This window comes from Ursus maritimus, unplaced genomic scaffold (genome assembly GCF_017311325.1).
Source record: "Ursus maritimus isolate PB19 unplaced genomic scaffold, ASM1731132v1 scaffold_15, whole genome shotgun sequence".
Lineage (NCBI taxonomy): Eukaryota > Metazoa > Chordata > Mammalia > Carnivora > Ursidae > Ursus > Ursus maritimus.
Genome location: NW_024423897.1, coordinates 31,760,123 through 31,780,908, shown reverse-complemented (window position 1 = coordinate 31,780,908; position 20,786 = coordinate 31,760,123). Strand labels below are relative to the sequence as shown.

At 40.5% G+C, this 20,786-nt stretch overlaps 1 protein-coding gene across 1 annotated transcript in view; it reads right to left on the bottom strand.

Annotated features, from left to right (window-relative positions):
* The window catches only part of PLCXD3 (phosphatidylinositol specific phospholipase C X domain containing 3), a 160,898-nt gene that overhangs the window by 35,054 nt on the left and 105,058 nt on the right, over positions 1-20,786 (bottom strand). Inside the window, exon 2 of the mRNA XM_008692591.2 lies at positions 16,877-17,585. Within this exon, the coding sequence (XP_008690813.1) occupies positions 16,877-17,585 (709 nt within the window). The remainder of the gene's footprint in view (positions 1-16,876; positions 17,586-20,786) is intronic.

Below are 20,786 nucleotides of genomic sequence, written 5' to 3'. Positions count from 1 at the left end.
CACAATTACCCCAGTCACACCAAATTGTCACCAAGGGTGACAGAGATCCTAGAAGAGACCTACTGAGTTATTTTCAGTTTACTATAACAACCATGTCTGTGCAGACACGCTTGACCTCACCCTGAGATGGATATATGCTGACTTGCAACAGCATCTACTGCATTGGTTGATGTATTTACGCAATGGAAATGTGATCAGCGGCAACAATATGTCTTTCTCAGCACAGTTTCTTGTCAACGTTATCTAGCTAGCCCAATCTGTCAATAGATCCCTGAAGGACGGGCATTTAAGCTATTTGTTAACTGTGGCTAGTCTTTACTCCTTGGTATAAACCAATGTAGAAGTCAGAATAATACTACAGATTGAATTTTAGAAAACAATGATAGCAATTAAAAGTTGTTATTGTAATAATTTTAGGTGGCTCTAGTCAATTATTTGTTAAGTATGAATTCATTTCTAAAAGCATGCAAGACTTGGTTTCTTTGGAATATGTAACTCAATTCTTTTTTCATTATCTTCTATGATCTCTGACCTCCGGAACTCCAAAAAATACCTAATAGCTATTATAAGCCATTTTAGGGTATACAAAACTGAACAGGTGGTGTCCTTGTCTTCGAGGAGCTCATGGTATAATCAGTGGTTCTCAAAGCTGACCAACACCAAAATGACCTTGAGATCCAGGCCTACTGCAGAATCTCCAGAGAAGGGGCCTGAACACACATAGATAGTTAAGTCCTACCGGTAATTCTGATGCACAGAATCACTGTAACAGAGTTAAGCTTCGTTTTAAAAATGATTATAAAATAAAAATAATGAGAAACATAATAGAAATCTGTAATATTAGTGATAGAGAAAAACAAAACCCCAAGATATATGCTGCAAGATGGCCATATAACATCTGATACTTAGTGTACGTGTATCCACATCTATTGGAAAATCCAAATCATAATAATAAGCTCTATTACAATAAGGTTCTATTTAAAGTCAAATTAATTAATCTCAATAATGAAATCTCTCCATAAGAAATTAGGTTCTTGAAGAAAATTATTTACTTTTTTAATTTAGCAGCATGCCATGTTGTTGTTAATAATAATAATGATGAAAGCCACCATTTATTTCTCTCTCACTGTGTGCCAGGCTCTGAGCTGAACACCTTGCATAATTATCATGTTAATGCTCTGCAGTAGCCTTTTTTTTTTTTTTAAGATTTTATTTATTTATTTGACAGAGAGAGGGAACACAAGCAGGGGGAGTGGGAGAGGGAGAAGCAGGCTTCCTGCCAAGCAGGGAGCCCAATGCGGGGCTCAATCCCAGGACCTTGGCATCATGACCTGAGCTGAAGGCAGACGCTTAACAACTGAGCCACCCAGGCGCCCCTGCAGTAGCCTTTTGAGACAGGTGTATTTAGACTTCTGTTTTACAGAGGAGGATCTGAGGCTGAGAGTTTCAAGAACTTGCCTGAGATCATACATGGCAAGTGGCAATCAGGACAAGCTCAACTCTGTGTCCAAAGTAAATTCTCTGAGCTACTCAAATTATACAGGAAACGTAAACAAGATGCCTACTGGAATGAACAAGAGAATCTATCTCACTCCCTGGATGGAGAATGAATGGAGGAATAAAGAAGTGAATGGATAGACTGCTTTGCCACTCTCTGCTGGAAGCCACATCTGAGGGCTCTTGCTAATTCCTAGCTCTATAATTCACTGCAACTCTTTTTCTTAACCTACAACATAAAAAGTAACATAGTTAAAAGGGATATTTCATTTAATTGACTATTTTAATCTTGAACTAACTCTCACAATTGTAATATACAAACACTTGAATCACCAATGTTCCTCACGGATGAAAGTTTAGAACTGGAGATGGAGGTGTCTGCCTTTTGGGCAAGCCACCCAACAGAACCCCACGCTTATTTTGATGTTAGCATGTCAGTTAGTACACTAGCCAAAGGAGATAATCTGAAAATTGGATTGCCTTTTCCTTGATCCCTGAAGCATCGGAAATTTAAAATATTCTGGGTAGGAATCAATGGTACTCACTGGAAGCCGTTTTCACATGTTGGGAAAAGCTACTCTTCCGACAGGACTTTATGTTGTTTGTTATTTAAAATTCCTGAATTTGGAAGTAGATGGAAACATTTTCTTCTCTTTCATTTTGCACTTGTTGGTAAATATGGTACTTTCATATGACTGCTTTGGGTTCCTTGTGAAAAAAATCATACAATTTCAGAACTTAATCAGAAACAACTTAGAACGTGGAGTGATGTGTAGGGGCTTAAAAAAGAAACACAGACTCTGAAATCGGGCAGACATATGTTTGTATCCAGCTCTGCCATAGATGCTGTGTAAGGCTGTGTGAGTTGGTTTACTTTGCTAAGCCTTCTTTTTTCCTTTTTTCCACATATAAAATAGAAATGAAAATATCTGCATCATTCAACATTAGGAGGCCTAAAATGAGAACAGACATGTCTACTATAGTTATTCAAAAATATAACTTCTCGTTCCAATTACTTCATCTTACAGTTGAGAATGTTGAGGTCAGAAACTGACACCCTGAAAATCACACAAACTTGAACCTAGGTTTATGGATGGCACTCATTTTTTCTAATAATGCATTGATTTGAATAACAAAGGATTTAGGAGTTTATTTTTAAAGATAAATATTTCACTTCACTTTCCACAGCTTACCATTTTCCTAAGATACAGCAACTTCTGGTCAACCACAGCTACATATAGCTCATTATAACCCTGCACAGTTCAGGAGAAAGAAAGTATAATTCATTTGGTTTACAATCACTCTTTAATAATGAACTACCCGTAACAGGTCAGGTCTCCCAAGAGTTGGTGTTCATGAACATCGAATTGGGAATTTCTTCCTGTTTTAGTAATAATTCAAATGAAACTAAAGGTTAGTGTGTAGATACCATATGTATTAGATTTCCCCTACAAAATATTGCAATACGTATGCCCTTGGAAATTGTCACTGTTATCATAGAATTAGAGTGTTGATGCCAGAAGAGGGGAAAAAGGCTAGTCGATGTCTTTACTTTACAAGATCAGGAACCTGAAGGCAGATGAAATTGACTTCTTTCAGCTGACATAATTGGTTAGTAAGTGGCAGTGCTGGGTTCAGAAACCAGTAAACATCTGCTTCTGGTTTATCTTAGCACTTACCACACTATGTTGAAATAAACTGCTCATGAATATGTCTCCCCACTAGAAAGTAACCCCCTTGAGAACCAGGGACTGTATCTTAGTCATTCTGAAGTCAGGCACTTAGCACAGACTCAGTAAACGCTCTATAAAGATCTATGGTTTAATCGACATAATACAAATAATAATAAACATATTTAAAGACATTTTCAAGAATCAAGAATATTTTCTCTTATACTACTTTATTCTATGAGGTATGACTCTAAAGACGTGGGATGTTCTTTTTATAACACACACCCTAGAACTTACAAGCTGAAAGTGAGCCATCATTCAGAATTGTTACCTGTGGAGATGATTGTTCACTTAGCCCATCAATGGTAGGATGACTCAAAATCTTTTTATAACTCTTCTATTCAAATTACCTTCAGAGTATGTTCATGAGGCACAGAAGAAAAATCAACCTCATTATTGTACCACTTGGATTTTGACTCCAAACAGCATTCATCAGCTGTGCTCACCCACCTTATTTACTAAACTTGGCTCTGAGTTTAGGTGGTTTCAAAAACCAATTCACCCTGAAAAGATGAAGATTTACCCCCACTAAAACTGGTCTTAAAAGTGCTTCAGTATCCCTTGGATGGATCCGTAAATTCCCAAGGTGACTAATCTGAAGGCAGCAGACCCTGAAAATGTATAAATTTTGGCATATTCGTTTAGACCAAAAAAACCCCACAAGCCATATAACTAAATATTTTATGTTTCCCTAATCCCCGAGCAGTTGGTATCATTTGTTTAACAAGGAAAGGAATAGAGCTCCAGGAAAAATAACTTCACAGATCGTTTGTGCAATGGCTGCTCCAGGCCAGTGGTTTTCTACTAGAGGGAATTTTCACACACACACACACACACACACACACACACACACACACACACACGGACACAGGGTGGGGGGTAGTATTTGGCAATATCTAGAGACATTCTGGACTGCTGTGACTGGGGGGCAAGGTGCTACTGGAGTCGCGTGGCGGAGGCTAGGGATGCTGCCGAGCATTGTACAGCGCACAGGACACTCCCTCCCCACGAAGAACTACCCTGTCTAAAATGCCAGTTCTGAGCTAAGAAATTCTGCCCTTGGCTGAGAATTCTGACTCCCGGGCTCTTTCGCAGCCTTCAGTAGTGGCAGTGTTACTAAGCTTGCCTGTGTCCTCGTGTCTCCATAGGTATGCACATGCCCTTTCTTTGGTGATGAAAGAGTAAATGTTTTCCGTGCTATTTGCCACTTGAAAATCTTTCTTTGCCTTCGGCGCCTTTACCAAAGGGTACTAAATTGTCACAGAGGTTGCCTGGAGATACATTTGGCATCTTAAACGTCTAATTGGCAGGAAAATTAAAGCAAACTAAAATGTGTGCACTCTTCTGGGAGATGTGCTATTCCCACCCTATGTTATTAGATCTCGCAGGCAGCTGGGGCAAGAACAGCTGGGACTTCCTGCACTACCGTTTTGCCAAGTTGCTATAAAATTGTCCCTTTTCATTGCAAAACTGAGAAGGAAGAGAGGAAAAAATAGTGCAAAGACCAACCATAGTTGTCAGAAGTTGCTTCTCAGCTGTCTTTCAGAAGTCAGTCCCAAAGGTGGCTCCCTTGTCAAGTTAATTCAAATAAGTGAAGGAATGTACTCCATTGATACGTACTTCTGATAACAAAGGAATATATCTTGGCGCATACAGTGGACAGGACAGAGTGTCAAGCCTAAAAGCATATTTTTCTACCTCAAATTTTTAAAATAAGATATGTAACACGTCATTACAAGCTTTCTCAGGGGACTTGCTGAATTTTGTGGTCAAAAGAAAATCCTTTCACATAGTGGTTTGTTTTTCCTTCTCTCAAAAACAGCCATCACTAACACCGATAAACACGCAAAGCGTTGAGTGTCTGTGCCTGGGTCTTTCAAACCGTCATGGAACTCTCACTTGTTGGCCTAGTCTGAACATTATTATCTGGAAATGTTCTCAAACCCGAGCAGAATTTTTTACCTTAGAAAAGATTCTTTTGCCATTGTCAATGGTCAATAATTGGAGAACCACAAAAGTAGATCACATTTGAGTAAAGAAAATAGATATACTTTTGATATTTGAGCACAACATTGCAACGTTTTGAGGAACGGAAAAGGGCGGGAAAGGTCAGTGTGTTATTGTCCTGAGATATCAGGTAAGTCACTTCTGTCATCTTTCCTTCTTTTGAGCTCCTATGGCATATGAAATCTACAAGTCAAAATGTTCGTACTCAGTTGCAAATTCTGTCACGTACCATTCTCTAATTCTGTCTCTTATATAAATCTCAAATTCTAAAAAGATTGCCTTGTAACCTAAGGATCAGGAGTCAATATTTTATAAGACACTACACCGTGCCTCTCCTATCTGCACTTCAAGTCCACAGCATGACCTTAACATGTTCTTGTTGGTGGAGTGACTGGCTGGATTCAAAGGATGGGTGGATTCTTGAGCTGGAACTCTGAGAAAGACTACTTTGGTCCACCATGAAAAATAGAAATTAAAATTCTCTAAACCCATAGCCTAAACACATCCTACTCACCAAGTGGGTTACACAATTTTCTTCCCCTCTCTATCCCACCATATCTAAGCTCTCTTTGAATTTTTTAGCAAGAGTCATAGACAGAGAAAAACCTCAAAATATCACAAATAAAATAAGCCATGCAACGTTGGGACAGGAAAAAAAATTTTTCACAACTAAATTGCCAAAGAAATACCTCAAGAACAACACTAAAGAAAATATAAGGTCTAGAGCAAGCTGAAAGAATGTAAATGCATGTTCCAGAACAATCTTGAAATTAGGTGAGAGAATACATTTGGTATTTGAGCATTTTCTCTACCCTCAACTGGAAGATAAGGACACATTGCATGTGAAACTCTTCTCATGGAGCAGGAATAAAGCAATGTACTCTCACAGGTGCTGAGAGAAAAGCAGATTTCTACTTACTTTCATTACTTCTTTCTTACCCTCTCAACACACACACACACACACACACACACACCCCACCTTTTCAATCTAAAGCTGGCTACCTAATGCTAGTTGGAGCAGAAAATGGTAGAACATTGAACAAGATTTTATTTGCACAGTCCATGTCACGGAGACATCAAAATGCTCCCACACGTGTTCATGGCATTAAGGAGTCTCTCAGTCACTATCAGATACAAGGGTCCTTGGCCATATCCCGTTTGGGGGCTGCTTAGCCGCGTGGGTAAAGTGTAAGCACACAGTGGCAATGAGGTGTGTGTGTACAAAGGTGTGAAATTCTTCAGCCTGAGGGTCAAACTTATTAAATAAACCTTCAACTGCTAACCAGTAAATGTAAAACCAAGATAGGAATAAAACTAAGTTTCCAGGCTATTTTTTAGCAATAGATTTATCATATCTCCCCCAAATCAGCATATGGTGTCTGTTAACAGACTGAACTTAGACTGAGTGATCTAACCAAGTTTCCCTACAATCGATTCACTACAAGCTACTTCTTACAAGTATTTTACCTGGAGAAACAGGCTATCTAAATTCAACTCTTCAAAGATGAACCAAAAAGTCTGAAAAATGTACATTCATGAGTAACTCGTTATTGTGTTATTTATTCTCCTGACTGGTTCGTTTTTGAACCTTAGTTAAGTCACATTGGCAATAGCATTTTTGCTTAGTATTCACATAAGAGGCAGCTACAAGGTGAATTCGCTCAGGTTTTTTTTTGGCCAAATCTCCCATACATTTCCAAAGGGCAGCCTGTGCTTTTAGCATTCACTAATGAAATCACACATTGCAGTCTCACTGCCACATACCGCTCCTTCACGCAAGGATGTCACAGCTCCAGAAACAACTCGTAAGCTTCTTTTCTTTTAACAGCTGAGACCACAGGGAAATAAGTGATGAGGGGGCGGGAGGAAGGAATATTTTAAAGTAAAAATGCAAGCTATACTTGTGATTTCTGAAAAAAAAATTAATTATGACAAGCAAGTTTCTATCTATTCTTGTCTAATTATTTTCAGTACTTTAAAATAAGTTAATTAGTGAAGCTATAATCCCAGACATACAGATCAAGAGCCGGAAGATTTGTGCTCTATACCGCGAAGCCGCGTTTTAGTGCCTGCAGCCAATGAAGATAGTATTTTCTTCTGAAATGCCGAGGCCAGATAGTCTGAGAAAATGTCATATTTCCAGCTTTTTAAATTGTTATTATATTGAAAATATAATGGAAGAAACTATTTTATCAACTGAACGTGATAAATTAAAAGCTGCGACGTCATTGCCTAGAGTGGTGTTAGTTACTTTATGTAACAATTTCGGTTGGGTGGGGCGCGGGGAAAGCAGCTCCGCATCCTTTTGTCTTCTGACAGAGAGGATTTAGCTTATACACCTCACTTAGGTAGGTATTCATACTTGTCAGAGTCACCCTCGGTAATGCGTAGATCAGTCACCCAAAGCTGGGTCTACCAAGAACAGCCAACACAAATAAGCCTTCAGGGGCACCCATTCAAGCAAGGCCAAGACAAATATGCCTCCCCCTGCCAAAAAGGGCAAGAAAACAATTCATCTGTAAATGTGACAGTTGACTCTCACCTCCTGCTTCTTTGTGCCCTGAATGAGCTGTGGAATTCTGGGAAGTTGGAATGTTCACAGATATTAAGGGTTCAGCAATTCCCTTTTCAAAATGCCGTGTTCTCACATTTCTTTCTCACCCCCACCCCCTTTGAGAGCTACCACCTGGGATTCCAACCCTGGCCCAGAGAGCTAGGCAGAAATTCAAGACTCCAGGGGAAGAGTATTAAGCTGATTGTCAATAGGGCTCAATGTGAAGAGTTTGCATTTTCACTAGACAAGCCCTGGGCTAGGGTGTCACCAACTCTTCGATTGGCTTCGTTATCAAAATGGTCTGGGCTTCGGCACAGTTATAGCCTCCCTCGTTGGTTTCAGAAAAACAACAACAAAGGAAAAGCACAGGGAAAGCCCAATTCACACCAAAGGCTTTCAAAGCAAATGGAAACAAGTGATATTTCTTCCTTGCATTGTACTGGAAAGGGCAAAAAAAACTTAAAAGCAACCCCTGACATTAGGAAGCTGGCCTGACACTCACACCGAGGCCCCATTATTCTCCTGTCGGACGTGAACAATCTCCCAGAATAGGGGTCTCTGACAAGGTTACTTGAGATCCTGAGACAGGGAGATAAAAAAGGATATTTTGTAATTTTGTCTAAGCACAAAAACAAGGTCACCCACAAAGTAACCAAACACCTACCTCTCTAGACTGAAATAAACGAGCCTGCTACTCCTTTACGATTATAGTTTATCCTCCCTAGCCCTACAGAGAAGGGAGAGCGGGCTCCGAAGTCCTCATCTTTGTACCTGAGTAGGTGGCCCGTGCTGCCCACGTCCGGGCCTCCTCTCTCCTTGAATCAGACACCACTTACTGGCTCGTCTACTGACAATACATCTTAAGGTTCATTTCAAGTCCGAAACAAGCCTCCCTCTCCCCTCAGGCGCTGGCTGAGGTCCCCAAATGATTGTGCGACAACCTGACTGACTAAACACCCCTGCTGCTGGACCCTCCATCTTAATCTGCCTGCCATCAACCCATCTGCTCTCAGCTTTTTGTGAGTTCCAGCTACTCACTAGGCTAGCTCCTTTTCAGATGTTAAACTCAATCTGCCCAGCAATTCCCCATAAGAAAACTGATATCCAGAGAGATGAAAGTGGGTGAACCTCTATCCTATGCCATGCTTTTTAGAAAAGTATATATGTTTTCCCTCCCTCCTCCCTACACACACTTCCTCTCTCTCTCACACACATGCAGCTGGACACATACACCCTCCCTCTCTCTCTCTCTCTCTCTCTCTCTCTCACACACACACACACACCCTCACCAGGCACTGAATGGGCATCTGACTTCCCAACAGCTTGGTGTTCTCTCTGGTCTTTGACTCTCCTGACACAGACGATGAAAGGAGCCTGCCTGTATTCACCTGTACTTTAATCACACAACATCAGCAGATTGAAGAAGAGAAAGAGCTTTTATGTAAACTCTGGCTTTAAAAGTTCTTAGGTCAAAAGTTGTGAAAACAGAGAGAGTTATAGACAGCCCTCCCTCCTGACATACCCCAGCAGGAGCCAGGCTGAAGTCACTCTTGTATCACATGGCCTCGTTGTGGGAAGTTGTTACAGAATCTTCTTTTTTATCGTTTGAAATCAGGACTGGGGAGGCCATCGGGTTGCAAAGTGCTGTAATATTCATCGGTTTTGGTGGGAGACACTGAGTCTCAAAGTTACTAAGGATTCTGCAAAGGAATGTGCTTCTGAGCCCAGGGGAGTGGAGACTCCCTCCCCAAAGACTTGGCCATGCTCCTGCAGCACAATCATGCCAGGAGGGAGCTTTGTGACATGGGAGAGGCGATGCACGAGAGAGAACAGCAGGGGATCGGTTTTTGGAGATCAGTGATGGGCAGCTCTGCTTTAGTGGCAGAACCAATCTGGCGGGGTCTGTGGGTAGAGAAGTCATGGCTGAGATTTAAGGAAGAATTACCTGAACCTGCTGTTGGAAAGGGACTGATAAACCTTGGGGTTAACTCTTTCCAGGTTTCCTAAAACCAAGTTTATGTGTTGCTGGGGGTGGTTGAGGTGCAGCTTGTTACTCAAAGAAGGGCTCGCCTGGAGTCTGTTAGAACTGTAACGTTCTGGTAGAGCTGCTATCAACACTGGGGAGCACGTGCCCATATAGCAGCAGTGTCCACAACGGCCAAACTCTGGAGAGAGCCCCAAGTGTCCATTGACTGATGAATGGATAAAGATGGGGTATATATAAATACAATGGAATATGACTCAGTCATCAAAAAAAGAATGAGATCTTGCCATTTGCAACGATGTGGCTGGAGCTAGAATGTATTATGCTAAGTGAAATAAGTCAGTCAGAGAGAGACAAACACCATATGATTTCACTCATATGTGGAACTTAGGAAACAAAACAGATGAACATAGGGGAAGGGAAGGAAAATAAGATAAAAACAGAGAGGGAGGCAAACCATGAGACTCTTAACTACAGAGAACAAACTGAGGGTTGCGGGAGGGGAGGGGGGTGGGGGGTGGGGACTAAGGAGGGCATTTGTGATGCTTATATGTAAGTGGTGAATCACTGAATTCTACTCCTGAATCGAATACTACATGATATGTTAACTAACTTGAATTTAAGTAAAATCTTGGGGGGAAAAAAAGAAATTTAAAACCCTGAGCCACAGAATCGTGAATCAGAATCTCTAGGGCAGTGCCCAGGAACCTGCATTTGAACAAACTCTCCATCGGCACAGACCCTTTGCCAAGCCTTGGGCTCAGAAAAGGCTTGCTTTCTGGAGCTTCCTTCTGATTTACAAGCCAAACTCCTCTTTCTAGTGGTTCAAAGGACCTAGATTTTGAATTGATCGTAGCACTGGTTCAAGTCTCAGCTGAACAAATTATTTAGCATTTCTCACCTTCAGTTTCTTAAATTGCAAATTGAGAAAAATACCTGTTGAACAAATGAGGCTTCCAATAACTACATGTTGAAGAAATTAAATCTTATGTTGAAAGCATCTTACAAACAAGGATTATCCTAATACTGATCTTCCACAGTCTCCTTGATATTCTTTCTCTGTAGGCATACGTAGCCCGAGGAGGCAGCTTTCCCTTTTACTGAACAGCCTAATCCATTATCAGCTGTTCCACGGGTGCACTGACCTATTGGGGACATGGCCCGGGGGGCAGAGCCAGGAAGCTTCTCCTCATGGAGACAGGAGCTCTCTCACATCAACCTGAGCTGCCTTTGAACCAGGCTGAATCTCCACCTTCGTGAGTTCCCTAAAACTCCTGAGAGGACTGGCGCTGCAGGTGAACAGCTTACCAGAGACCAGCCCACATCTGCTGGGTTCAGGCAGCGACCGGGTAAACTGGACAGCATAAGTGTTGTTTGAGATGTGGTTGTGAACTGGGATGTGTCCCCATTAGATAGAAATATTAGAGTTTATTGTGCTCATGAGGCAGAGAGAGCCCAGGAAAGGCCAGACCCGCACAAAATCCATGGCCCATCTCCAGGCCCAACCTCTGACTCCTCCAGGCAAGGTTCCAGGCTACCTTGTTATGTTGCACCTGGTGCCCACTGAAAGCCCCATGCTGATTCCTGCAGCCTGATGTTCTCTGGTCCTTTCCAGTCTTCCTGTCATCCTCTGTCCTCATCCCTCCCTAAGGTGTCTCGAGGACAGACTTCTGCCTATAAACTGAGAGACCTGGATTTAATCCCATTTTTGCCGCCAGTTACCTCTGTTACTTGAGCAATCACTTAGCATAACTCTGGCCTCAATTTCCTTGTCCGATGGAAACAGTCAAATGCGCAGTAAGCACAAGGCAAGGAGGATTAAGCCAAGTCACTTTAAGTTCCTTTCCTTTCTGTTATTTGGTGGTGCTGCTTCCATGAGCCCCCATGACAGCATTCTACCTGGGTTTGCTTTCTTGAGGAAAAGCCACACACTTCAGATCTGCTCTTCTCATAGCCTTGCCCATCCCAACTGTGGCATACTTGACCTTCCCAAACCCTTGGACCTAACTCTGTCTTCCAAGAAGACAGATAACATATTACATGTACCCACTACTAAGAAATGTGAATTTTACCTGGTTTGCAGGAGGAACCATAGAACTTGGAGTCAAACACACCCAAATAATAATCCTGGCTTTGCTAAACTAATATGGGAATTTTGAGCAAGGTACTAGACATTTCTGAGGCTCAGTTTTTCATCTCTAATGTATCTAATAGTACCTACCTTGTTGGATGAGGATAGAATGGGTACAACTCATGTAAAGCACGTAGCACCTTGCCTGGCATATGATGTGAGCTTAACAAATAGAGTTGCCTTCATTTTCCCAGCTGGGTCATATTGATGCTTATTAACGACCAACCAACAACAATTACATCCTGAAAATTCTACCTTATCCTCAAGGCAGTGACTGTGATGATGAGAGAAAATGGTCAGGGCAGTTAGCACAGTATTAAACAGATATGGAACACTTAAAATAGATGATCACCGCCACCATCATCAGCATCATCAGCATCATCAGCATCATCAGCATCATCATCATCTAAATTGTTGGCCTGTATAAACGTTGTCTAAATTAATTCAGCATCAATTTACTTGCCAGGATGCATTGCTCCTTGAATATTCTGACAGGTGGTCTAACCGATTTTTTTTTTTTAACTAACAAAACCTATAATTTAATAAACCTCCACAAATTAGGGAAGGACTTGACTCAAGTTGCACACCTTCTTTTTAAGAATGTGTGAATTCCGTGGGGGTGAGGTGCAAAAGCTGGTGTTTGAAAAATAAATTAAAAATAGGTCTTTAAGAAATAAAAATCTGTGTCTTTCGGCATTGCTAAAATGTGGAAAATGCATCTGCAGTATTTGGACCCAGTGGCCAGATTGAAAGCTACACTACCTGAATCCAGGCTGACTAGTCTCCCTGAAAGCCACTCGCACCTTCAAACACTGTTTTCTAAATGCATGTGCTCACAGTTTTGTTAGCCCAAATATTAGGCTTAATAAAAAATTATAAAGAAACTAGTCAAATGCAGGATCTTAGAATTGTAGGATTTTAGAACTGGAAAGTATCTTGGAGATAGTCTAGTACAAACTCCAAATTTTGCAGATGAAAATACTTAAGGAACAGAGAGGTCTTAAAATCATCTAGTAACTTCTCCTTTGGTGGCAAAGGAGAGTCTCATTACATCTTTTGGTGTTAACATATGACTTTCTGAATGAGCAGTTTCGTGCACCATAGCAAGAGGAAAATGACAGAAAGTCATCTTCGTGGGCTTTATCACTTGATGAGAAAAGAGAAGCACTATGTCCTTCGGGAATCAAGTGTTCTTTCACTGACTCTTTCAGACTAAGTAAATTACCTTTGCAAGGCACCATCCAAGGATTGACAATGACCTTTTCCTATAACCCTCACCCAGAAGGCTGAAATATGTCAAATCAAATCAAAACAAAACCCGAGTTTCACTGGTATACCACGTGCAGAATACAGGCATGGCAATTTGTTTACAAGGAGGTCTTTCTAGTACTTCTGAGATAAACTCTGTTCATCCTGGCCAGGTTCAGATATATTTGCAAATCGTTTGCAAGTAATTTGTGTAATCCTAGAGAGAAGAAAAAATCGATTCTACCTATAGGGTCTTCATTTGAATTTATTAAATTTTTTCTTCCTACCATTTCCCCCACCCTCAATGTCTCTTCCTCTTCTCAGTGACGTAGCTCTACTATTCCAGAGAAGAAAGCCAGAGGCAAGTGAAAAGTTCTGAATTAGAGCAGATGCCTGAGGACAGTTTTTCAGAATGAGTTCCATGGGTTGTTAATAAGTGCTATCTGAAAAAAAATTAAGTGCTTGCATAACATTGCATTAGTTCAATTTAAATAAGATTCTTCACTAAAATGCTTGTTAGTGTCTTGTATATGCTAAAGATTGTGAATATTTTGAGAGAGTTGTGTAGATATATAATTTTCAACACTTTCTTATTTGATGTTTTCCCCACAAATCCTGCTTTACTAATCCGGTACTATAGCATAAGTAATCAAAGAGCAGTTCAACTTATAACTTGCAAAGACCTAGCTGCATGAAATGTCATAAGAGAGAAAAAGAAAGTCATCTATTCCTTGCGTAGATTTTTATTCTTGACTACCCAAAGGCTATTCCCTACACAGGTAAAGGTATGGCCTTGGCATACCTTTGGTATACCAAGGGATGGTTCTTGGCCAAATGCAAAGCAGGCATATTATATGGAAAATGTTTCCTAAATATAGAATTAGGCAACAGAAGGTAAAGCTGGGAGGGCTATGGGAAGTCTCCTTTCATGCCCAAGGTGTGAAATTTTAGAAAGGAAGCTTCCTTCATTAAAGATGTAGTGAGAATAAAGAATATTGGAGTTGGCTGAGTCTCAGACCCCTCCTGCCTCTTCCCCACTTCTAATGGGTCCTCAGGAATTCCTCAAAATCTGGGGCCTGTGTGGGGTGTGGCTGAGAACAACACATTCTTATGTGTATATGCTATAACTCCCTCATTTTTAAGGGTGTAAGAGAGGAGGTAAATTGTTATTTATCAAAACAATGAACTTCTGTAGAAGGTGGTGCTATTACACAGAAAGCCTTCTTGGTTTGGTGAATACTCTGATGGGACTAGCTGAGCCTCAGGACCAGAAGAGAGGTGAATAATTTGGCACAATAAGCTAGAATGGGGAATCTCCAAGACAATGTGGGGGTAGCGGAAGAAAAGAGATGAGAAAAAGACAAGAAGAAGGAAGTGGAAGAGAAGTTTCAGCCACAAGAATTGAGGATGGGGTTAAAATGATATAGATGCCATCGGGGTAAGATATCCCAGGCCAGAATGTTTATACTCACAGACAATTCTAAAATTCAATTTTAAATTATATGTATCACTATAATTATAAAACCTACCCTGTTGCCTCAAATCCTCAATAAAGTCTAAAAACCATTGTGGAAATTGGGCAAGAAGCAAGTTTCATGTCTCTCCAGTTCTACAGGGACATGGACAAGCCACATGGGACAATCAAATCCATCACCTTATGGAAAACGATGTAATCCAGAAGCAGTGCGGGCTCATACCATAAGAAGGTAAGAAATATAGACATGAGCAGAAATCCTAGCGAAGGCTTTATACTTGCATAGAGTGTACAATGAAGAGCTAGGGATTGCATTTAAAATTTTGAAGAACAGGAAGCTGTTCTGAATTCAGCTAATATCTGAATAACAGATGGAAGTTATGATTCTGTATGGAGGAACCCTTCAATTCCAATGGCTTGTGGTTTTCACTGCCAAAAAATGCCAATAACTGCCACTTGAGTTGGCTTATATTCTTAATGATCAATTGGCCACATCTACTGGATGCGTAACCCTGACTGAAGCCTCCCTGCCTCCTCCCTAAGTCCCTGTGTCTTTGTTCCCTGATTCTGTAAATGTCTGCATCACTCGTTCTACTTCTCAAGAAGAAACGTTTATCCCAAACTCCTTTCTCCCATCATACCTCATAGCTAAATGTCATCAAATGATCTTAATTTTTGCTGCGGCATACCATCCCCTCTGTATTTCCTCCCTTCCTAGGTTAGTTGGCATTACCATGCCCAAACAGTTCCAAGCACCTCTTCCCTGTCCACTCTCTCTAATCCTCTGCCTCCAAGCTACACCAATGATCTAAATGCAGATCTGGTCAAGTCCTGCCATTCCCTACTGTACGTGCTGTGCTATGAGGGCATCCATACCATCTCATCTTCTAATCTTTTCCCCTCATAGCCTTGTCTTTCCCTACAAACACCTTGAGCAAAACATGTATGGTATATCTCTTTACCATAATTCAAAATATTAATTAAAGATAAGAGTCTGATAAGAATTATATTTTCTCTTCAGACCATATCTGCATTATTTAATACTTTTTTTTAAAGATTTTATTTATTTATTTGAGAGAGAGAGAGAGCGAGCACAAGTGGGGGAGCGGCAGGCAGGGGGAGAAGCAGGCTCCCTGCTGAGCAAGGAGCCCGATGCGGGACTTGATCCAGGGACCCTGGAACCATGACCTGAGCCAAAGGCAGATGCTTAATGGAGTGAGCCACCCAGGCATCCCTGCATTATTTAATACTTTAACTCAAAAGAATAAATAATATGTACAATTCTGCACGTTGTATTACACTCATGGGAAAGAGCTAGAGATCTTTGGTGATTGCTCAAATTATATACTTCACAAGTAATCACCACTCCAACATGTATGACTGGGCTTGACAAATGGAATACCCACACTCTGGAGGGTGATCCTTGCTTACGATGTAGTGTAAGGAACAGAATATAGAGTGAGAAGAATGGAATCCGGATCTTTGTTTCCTCATTCATTGTCCAACTGGCCTTAAGCAAAACATTTCACTTCTCTGAACCTCAATTTTTATCTGTAAGACAGTATCTACTTCCCAGGGTTGTTGTGCAGATCAAATGGAATCAGGTACATAAAAAGAGTCTGTGAGCAGGAGAGAAAAGGCTTTGTAATCTACAAAGTGCTAAGCAAATGTGAAAAGGAGTGCTATGAAAAGATAACTGGACATGGAGTCAAAATACATGGTGCTATGTGTTGATCTGTGTCCTAGAAAAAAATATGTTGAAGTCTTAATCCCGTGTACCCATCACCGTGGCCCATTTGGAAGCAGGGTGTTTACAGACATAATTAAGATGATATCATTAGGGTGGGCCCTAATGCAATATGACTGGCCTTATAAGAAGAGAAAACAAAGACACATGGGGAGAACACCACGTGAAGATGGAGGCAGAGACTGGAATGATGAATCTACATGCCAAGGAATGCCAAGGATTATCAACCATCGCCAGAGTTAGGGGGGAGACATAGAAAAGATTCTCCCTCAAAGCCACCAGAAGGAGTTGACCTTGCTGACACCTTGATTTCAGACTTCTAGCCTCTGGAACTGGAAGACAGTAAGTTTCTTTTGTTTCAAGCCACCCAGTTGGTGGTGTGTTGTGTGGCAGCCCTAGGAAACTAATACACATGAGTATGCATTTTAGCTCTGTCTGCTACTGGCTATATGGACGTATGTTCAATTCCTTAAGCTTTGTATCTGATACCTTAAGGACACTTACCTTTCTGTGATAGTTTCTCTGAGGCCGCTGGCCACTCCTTTGACCACAGTGCTAGCTTTGGGGGTCAGCACCACCTGAGATATGAAAAACGAGCCCTTCTTTCTTCTCTCAGTGATGGACGCCTGAAGAAACTGGATCAGTTTTTCTGGGTCTGTGGTGTTGGCCCAGGGTGCTGGCATCATCTGGCCAGGCCAGAGAAAGGGCACCTCCAGAGCCACTGGGCTGTGGTAGAAGACCAGCACTTGATAGTCTTTCTCCCACAGGTACTTTAGACTAACTTCCTGGGCAAAAATCGCTGGGCACATCTTGTTTCCATAGATGTCTTTCAGCATTTGGACCAGTTTTTCATGGTGATATTTCTGCATCCCATAAAAATGGTTGAAGTCCAAGAATACTACCTCCTTATGGTGGTCTGTGAGGAATGCATTGATCTCCTCAAGGCCTTCGTTGACTTTGGCACTGAACAAACCATGAGCAAAGTAGAGTTCATTGTCGGGGTCTCTGGGCTTGGTGGAAATTCGAAGATCAAAATAACGGATCCCGGCGCCTAGCTGACCAGTGAAGTTCATTGTCTGAGTGGCTAACCATTTCCGCATCAGCTTTTTGGCTACAGTTCCAAATACAGAGACAAAATTCTGGACGGTTTCTGGTTGTTCAGGCCCTACTGGTGAGGCTTCATCAATGTAGAAGCTGAAGGAATCATGAGACCCTAGAAAAATAACAAGGCATAACGTGGTTATGGTTCAGTCCTTTGTTCTTCCCAACTTCTTTCCCTCTTGCAGTGTCCATATCTCTCCCTCGAATGAATGAAAGGAAATAATAAGCAATATTTACTTAGTTCAGTCTCAGGTCTTAGGAGGGTCCTAAGTTGAAGTACACATAGCATTTCAACAGATCAAACTGATTACAAAAGGGTGTAAAAATCCCTTCTGATCAATATTATAAATAAAACTGATCACCTTCTACTTCTGTAAACTAAGAATTTAATGTGCTAGATAGGATTGGCTTTCCATATAAGTGGCATAAGTGACCATTCATAAAATGTAATTTATGAGGCTTCACTGGTTCCCAAATACTTTGTCTACTATCTTGCCCTTTCCCTTCACTTTGAGTTGATTTTAATGGTAGAGAGCTTGTTTCAATGAATAAAGGAGGCTTTTTCATGGGCAGATGATCAGCATGCGAATTGGTACCTCATAACACTTTGGAAAGCAGAAGAGGGCCCTCTAGAGAAAGGGAGAAATAAGCAAGAGGACAGTACAATGTTGATGTATTTAACAGCACTCTTGACGCTGCATTTGAGCAATGATGAACTTAGATGAGGCCAAGTACTTTTCATATATAGAATAAACAATTTTTCTTTTAAGTTAACAAAACTAAAAGCATTAAAAAATTAACTGGCAGAGTATTTTCTTCACAAATATTTTCTCTCAACATTGAAAGCTCTCTTTGGAGTTGGCTTCCAAATTTGGAAGAATTTCTTCCAAGGAAGAACAAGGTCAACCCATTTAATTATGATGATTATTATTTTTTTGTCTGTTACAAAGACCAGAACTCCAGAAATGTAGCAATGAACACGTGCACAATTTGCCGGTAAGTATAGAGGGCCATTTAGAGTATTATTTGGACCTAATGAAGAGAAATTATTTTAAATTCTAATTTTGTTTTTTAAAGCCTCTTTTAATTCTTGGGCACAGCCTACTGAACAGGTCAAATGAAATGAATGTATCCTGAACTTTTCACATGCTAGAAAGGGCAGATGTCATCATTCCCCATCTGTTACTCAGGCTTCCTCAGACTGTGTTGCCTTACTCCTGATTTAGTTCTCTTGAAACAAAAAAAATACACGCCTTGTTCTAGTTCCTACATTCCTCCCAGCCAACACACACACACACACACACACACACACACACACACACTCCCCTTTATGTTTATCATCTATCACCTCAGGCCCTTTGCCTGATAAGCTATTGGAAGCAATTTTTTTTCAGTGATGCAATATTTATCTTTGTCTATATTCCATATCTACATCAATCTATATCTCTCTATATACATCTATCTATCCATGTCGAGCATTAAACAGCTGAGACGAATCACAAGAGTATGAACTGCAGACACGTCTGTAAGTTGTTAGAGAAAATATTTTGAAAAATACTTTAATACCTTAAAAATGATAACCTTTAAGATCTGGAACAGCTAACGCTTCAGAATTATTAGATTTTTTTAAACAATGAAATGTAACCCCCAAATAGAGAAATGTCATGTTTAATTTAATCTGGGACTGTCTGATCTATTTATCTTGAGTACATGGTATGGGAAGAAAATGTCAGCACTTTCTGAATAAGCAGAACTGGCAGTTTGGAGCTGGCGCTGGCAAATTTTAACAGGCATTTAAATTGCTGCATATTGATTTATTAGTTGCCGTTCAGCCAATTGCTAATATAAATGAAAAAGCTAAACAAACGCTACTGTGGATCAATATACACAGAGAATACATTTAAAGAAAGAAAGAAAAAGGTGAGTTTAGGAAGAGCTATCATCGAATGTTCTAGGATTAAAATAGGTACAAATGAGTAAATAAACCTTCAAGAGAAGGGTTAATTTATAAAATTTAAACATTTTTAAAAGTTAATTTTCAAGCATGTGAAAAAAAAAAGGTGGATGAAAATGACTGGTTACCTCTAGAATGTAGCAGAAGACATAATTGGAAGCAAGCAGAAAGTGAATTTAATATGACTAGATTTCTTTTTCCAGAAATGAGTGCTTCTTTGCTTTCAATACGACTGTAGTTTCACTATTCTGTCATGTGGCTATCTGGCAAATTAAAAAAAAAAAAGCCTAGGAAATTCACCAATTCTGAAAATCCTACAAAAGAACATTAGTCTCTAGATTAAATTATTTGTTGACATTTCAGGAAAATATAAGATCAAAATAAGGTAATGTTAAACTAAAAATGAAAAACAGCTGTCGGAAGAAACCATCGGTACCCCCATGACTATTTGTTCTAAGCTCGATGACGTCAGGTACGCGCACAGCGTTTCGTGCAGAATGATGCACCGGGTGCAAATACTTGGAGAGGAGAATTAAATCATTGATCAATACAAAACACTATCTTTGCATCTAGGGAGAAAATATATAATCTAACGTTGGCCAAAAAAGGAATCGCTTCATGGCTTTTGATTTCATTTGGAATAGTACTTCCTCCCCAATTTCAACATTTTCACTAAACCATTAAGTTTTCTATTTGTTTGAATATAAAACAAAAATACAACAGTATTTTATGACCTGTTCGTAACAGAGGAAAAGTCTGGCCCCACCCTGGTTCTTTAAAATCAGAGAGCCCTGCCCACAAGAGTGCTAGGCATTATTTCTTTGCTCTTGGCTACATCCATAATCTTTCTGCCTTATCTGGTCTAATATTTTGCTTCTACACGGGCTCAGTATTCCTGGGCTCCGCACCTCTTATCTTTCTCTTGTCTATAGCTCCAAACTCCAATTTGGACTTGATGCTTAATGTTGCTCCCTGATTCTAAACTTAGCCTCTCATTTTGGGTTTGATTTGCCTTCTCTACTCAGAGAAGAGCTGGCCACTCCCATCAGGAACCCACAACAATCAAGTTCATTTACTCTGGCTCTGAATAAGTGAATGGAGTGGTAGAGGTCATTTTCTTTTTCCTTTCTTTGAAACAAGCACTTTTATCAGTTTCTCCTCAGTCTGCTCAATCATTCCTTCACTCAGGCAGTAGGCATGGTTCTAAAATAGACCCCAACAATCCCTGCCCTCTGGCATTCACTACCCCTCCCCCTAGCCCCCAAGTATGGGCCCAATCTAGTGACTTGTTTCTAATGAATTAAATAACACAAACAGGATGGGATACCACTTCTGAGATTAGGTTACAAAGATTACGAC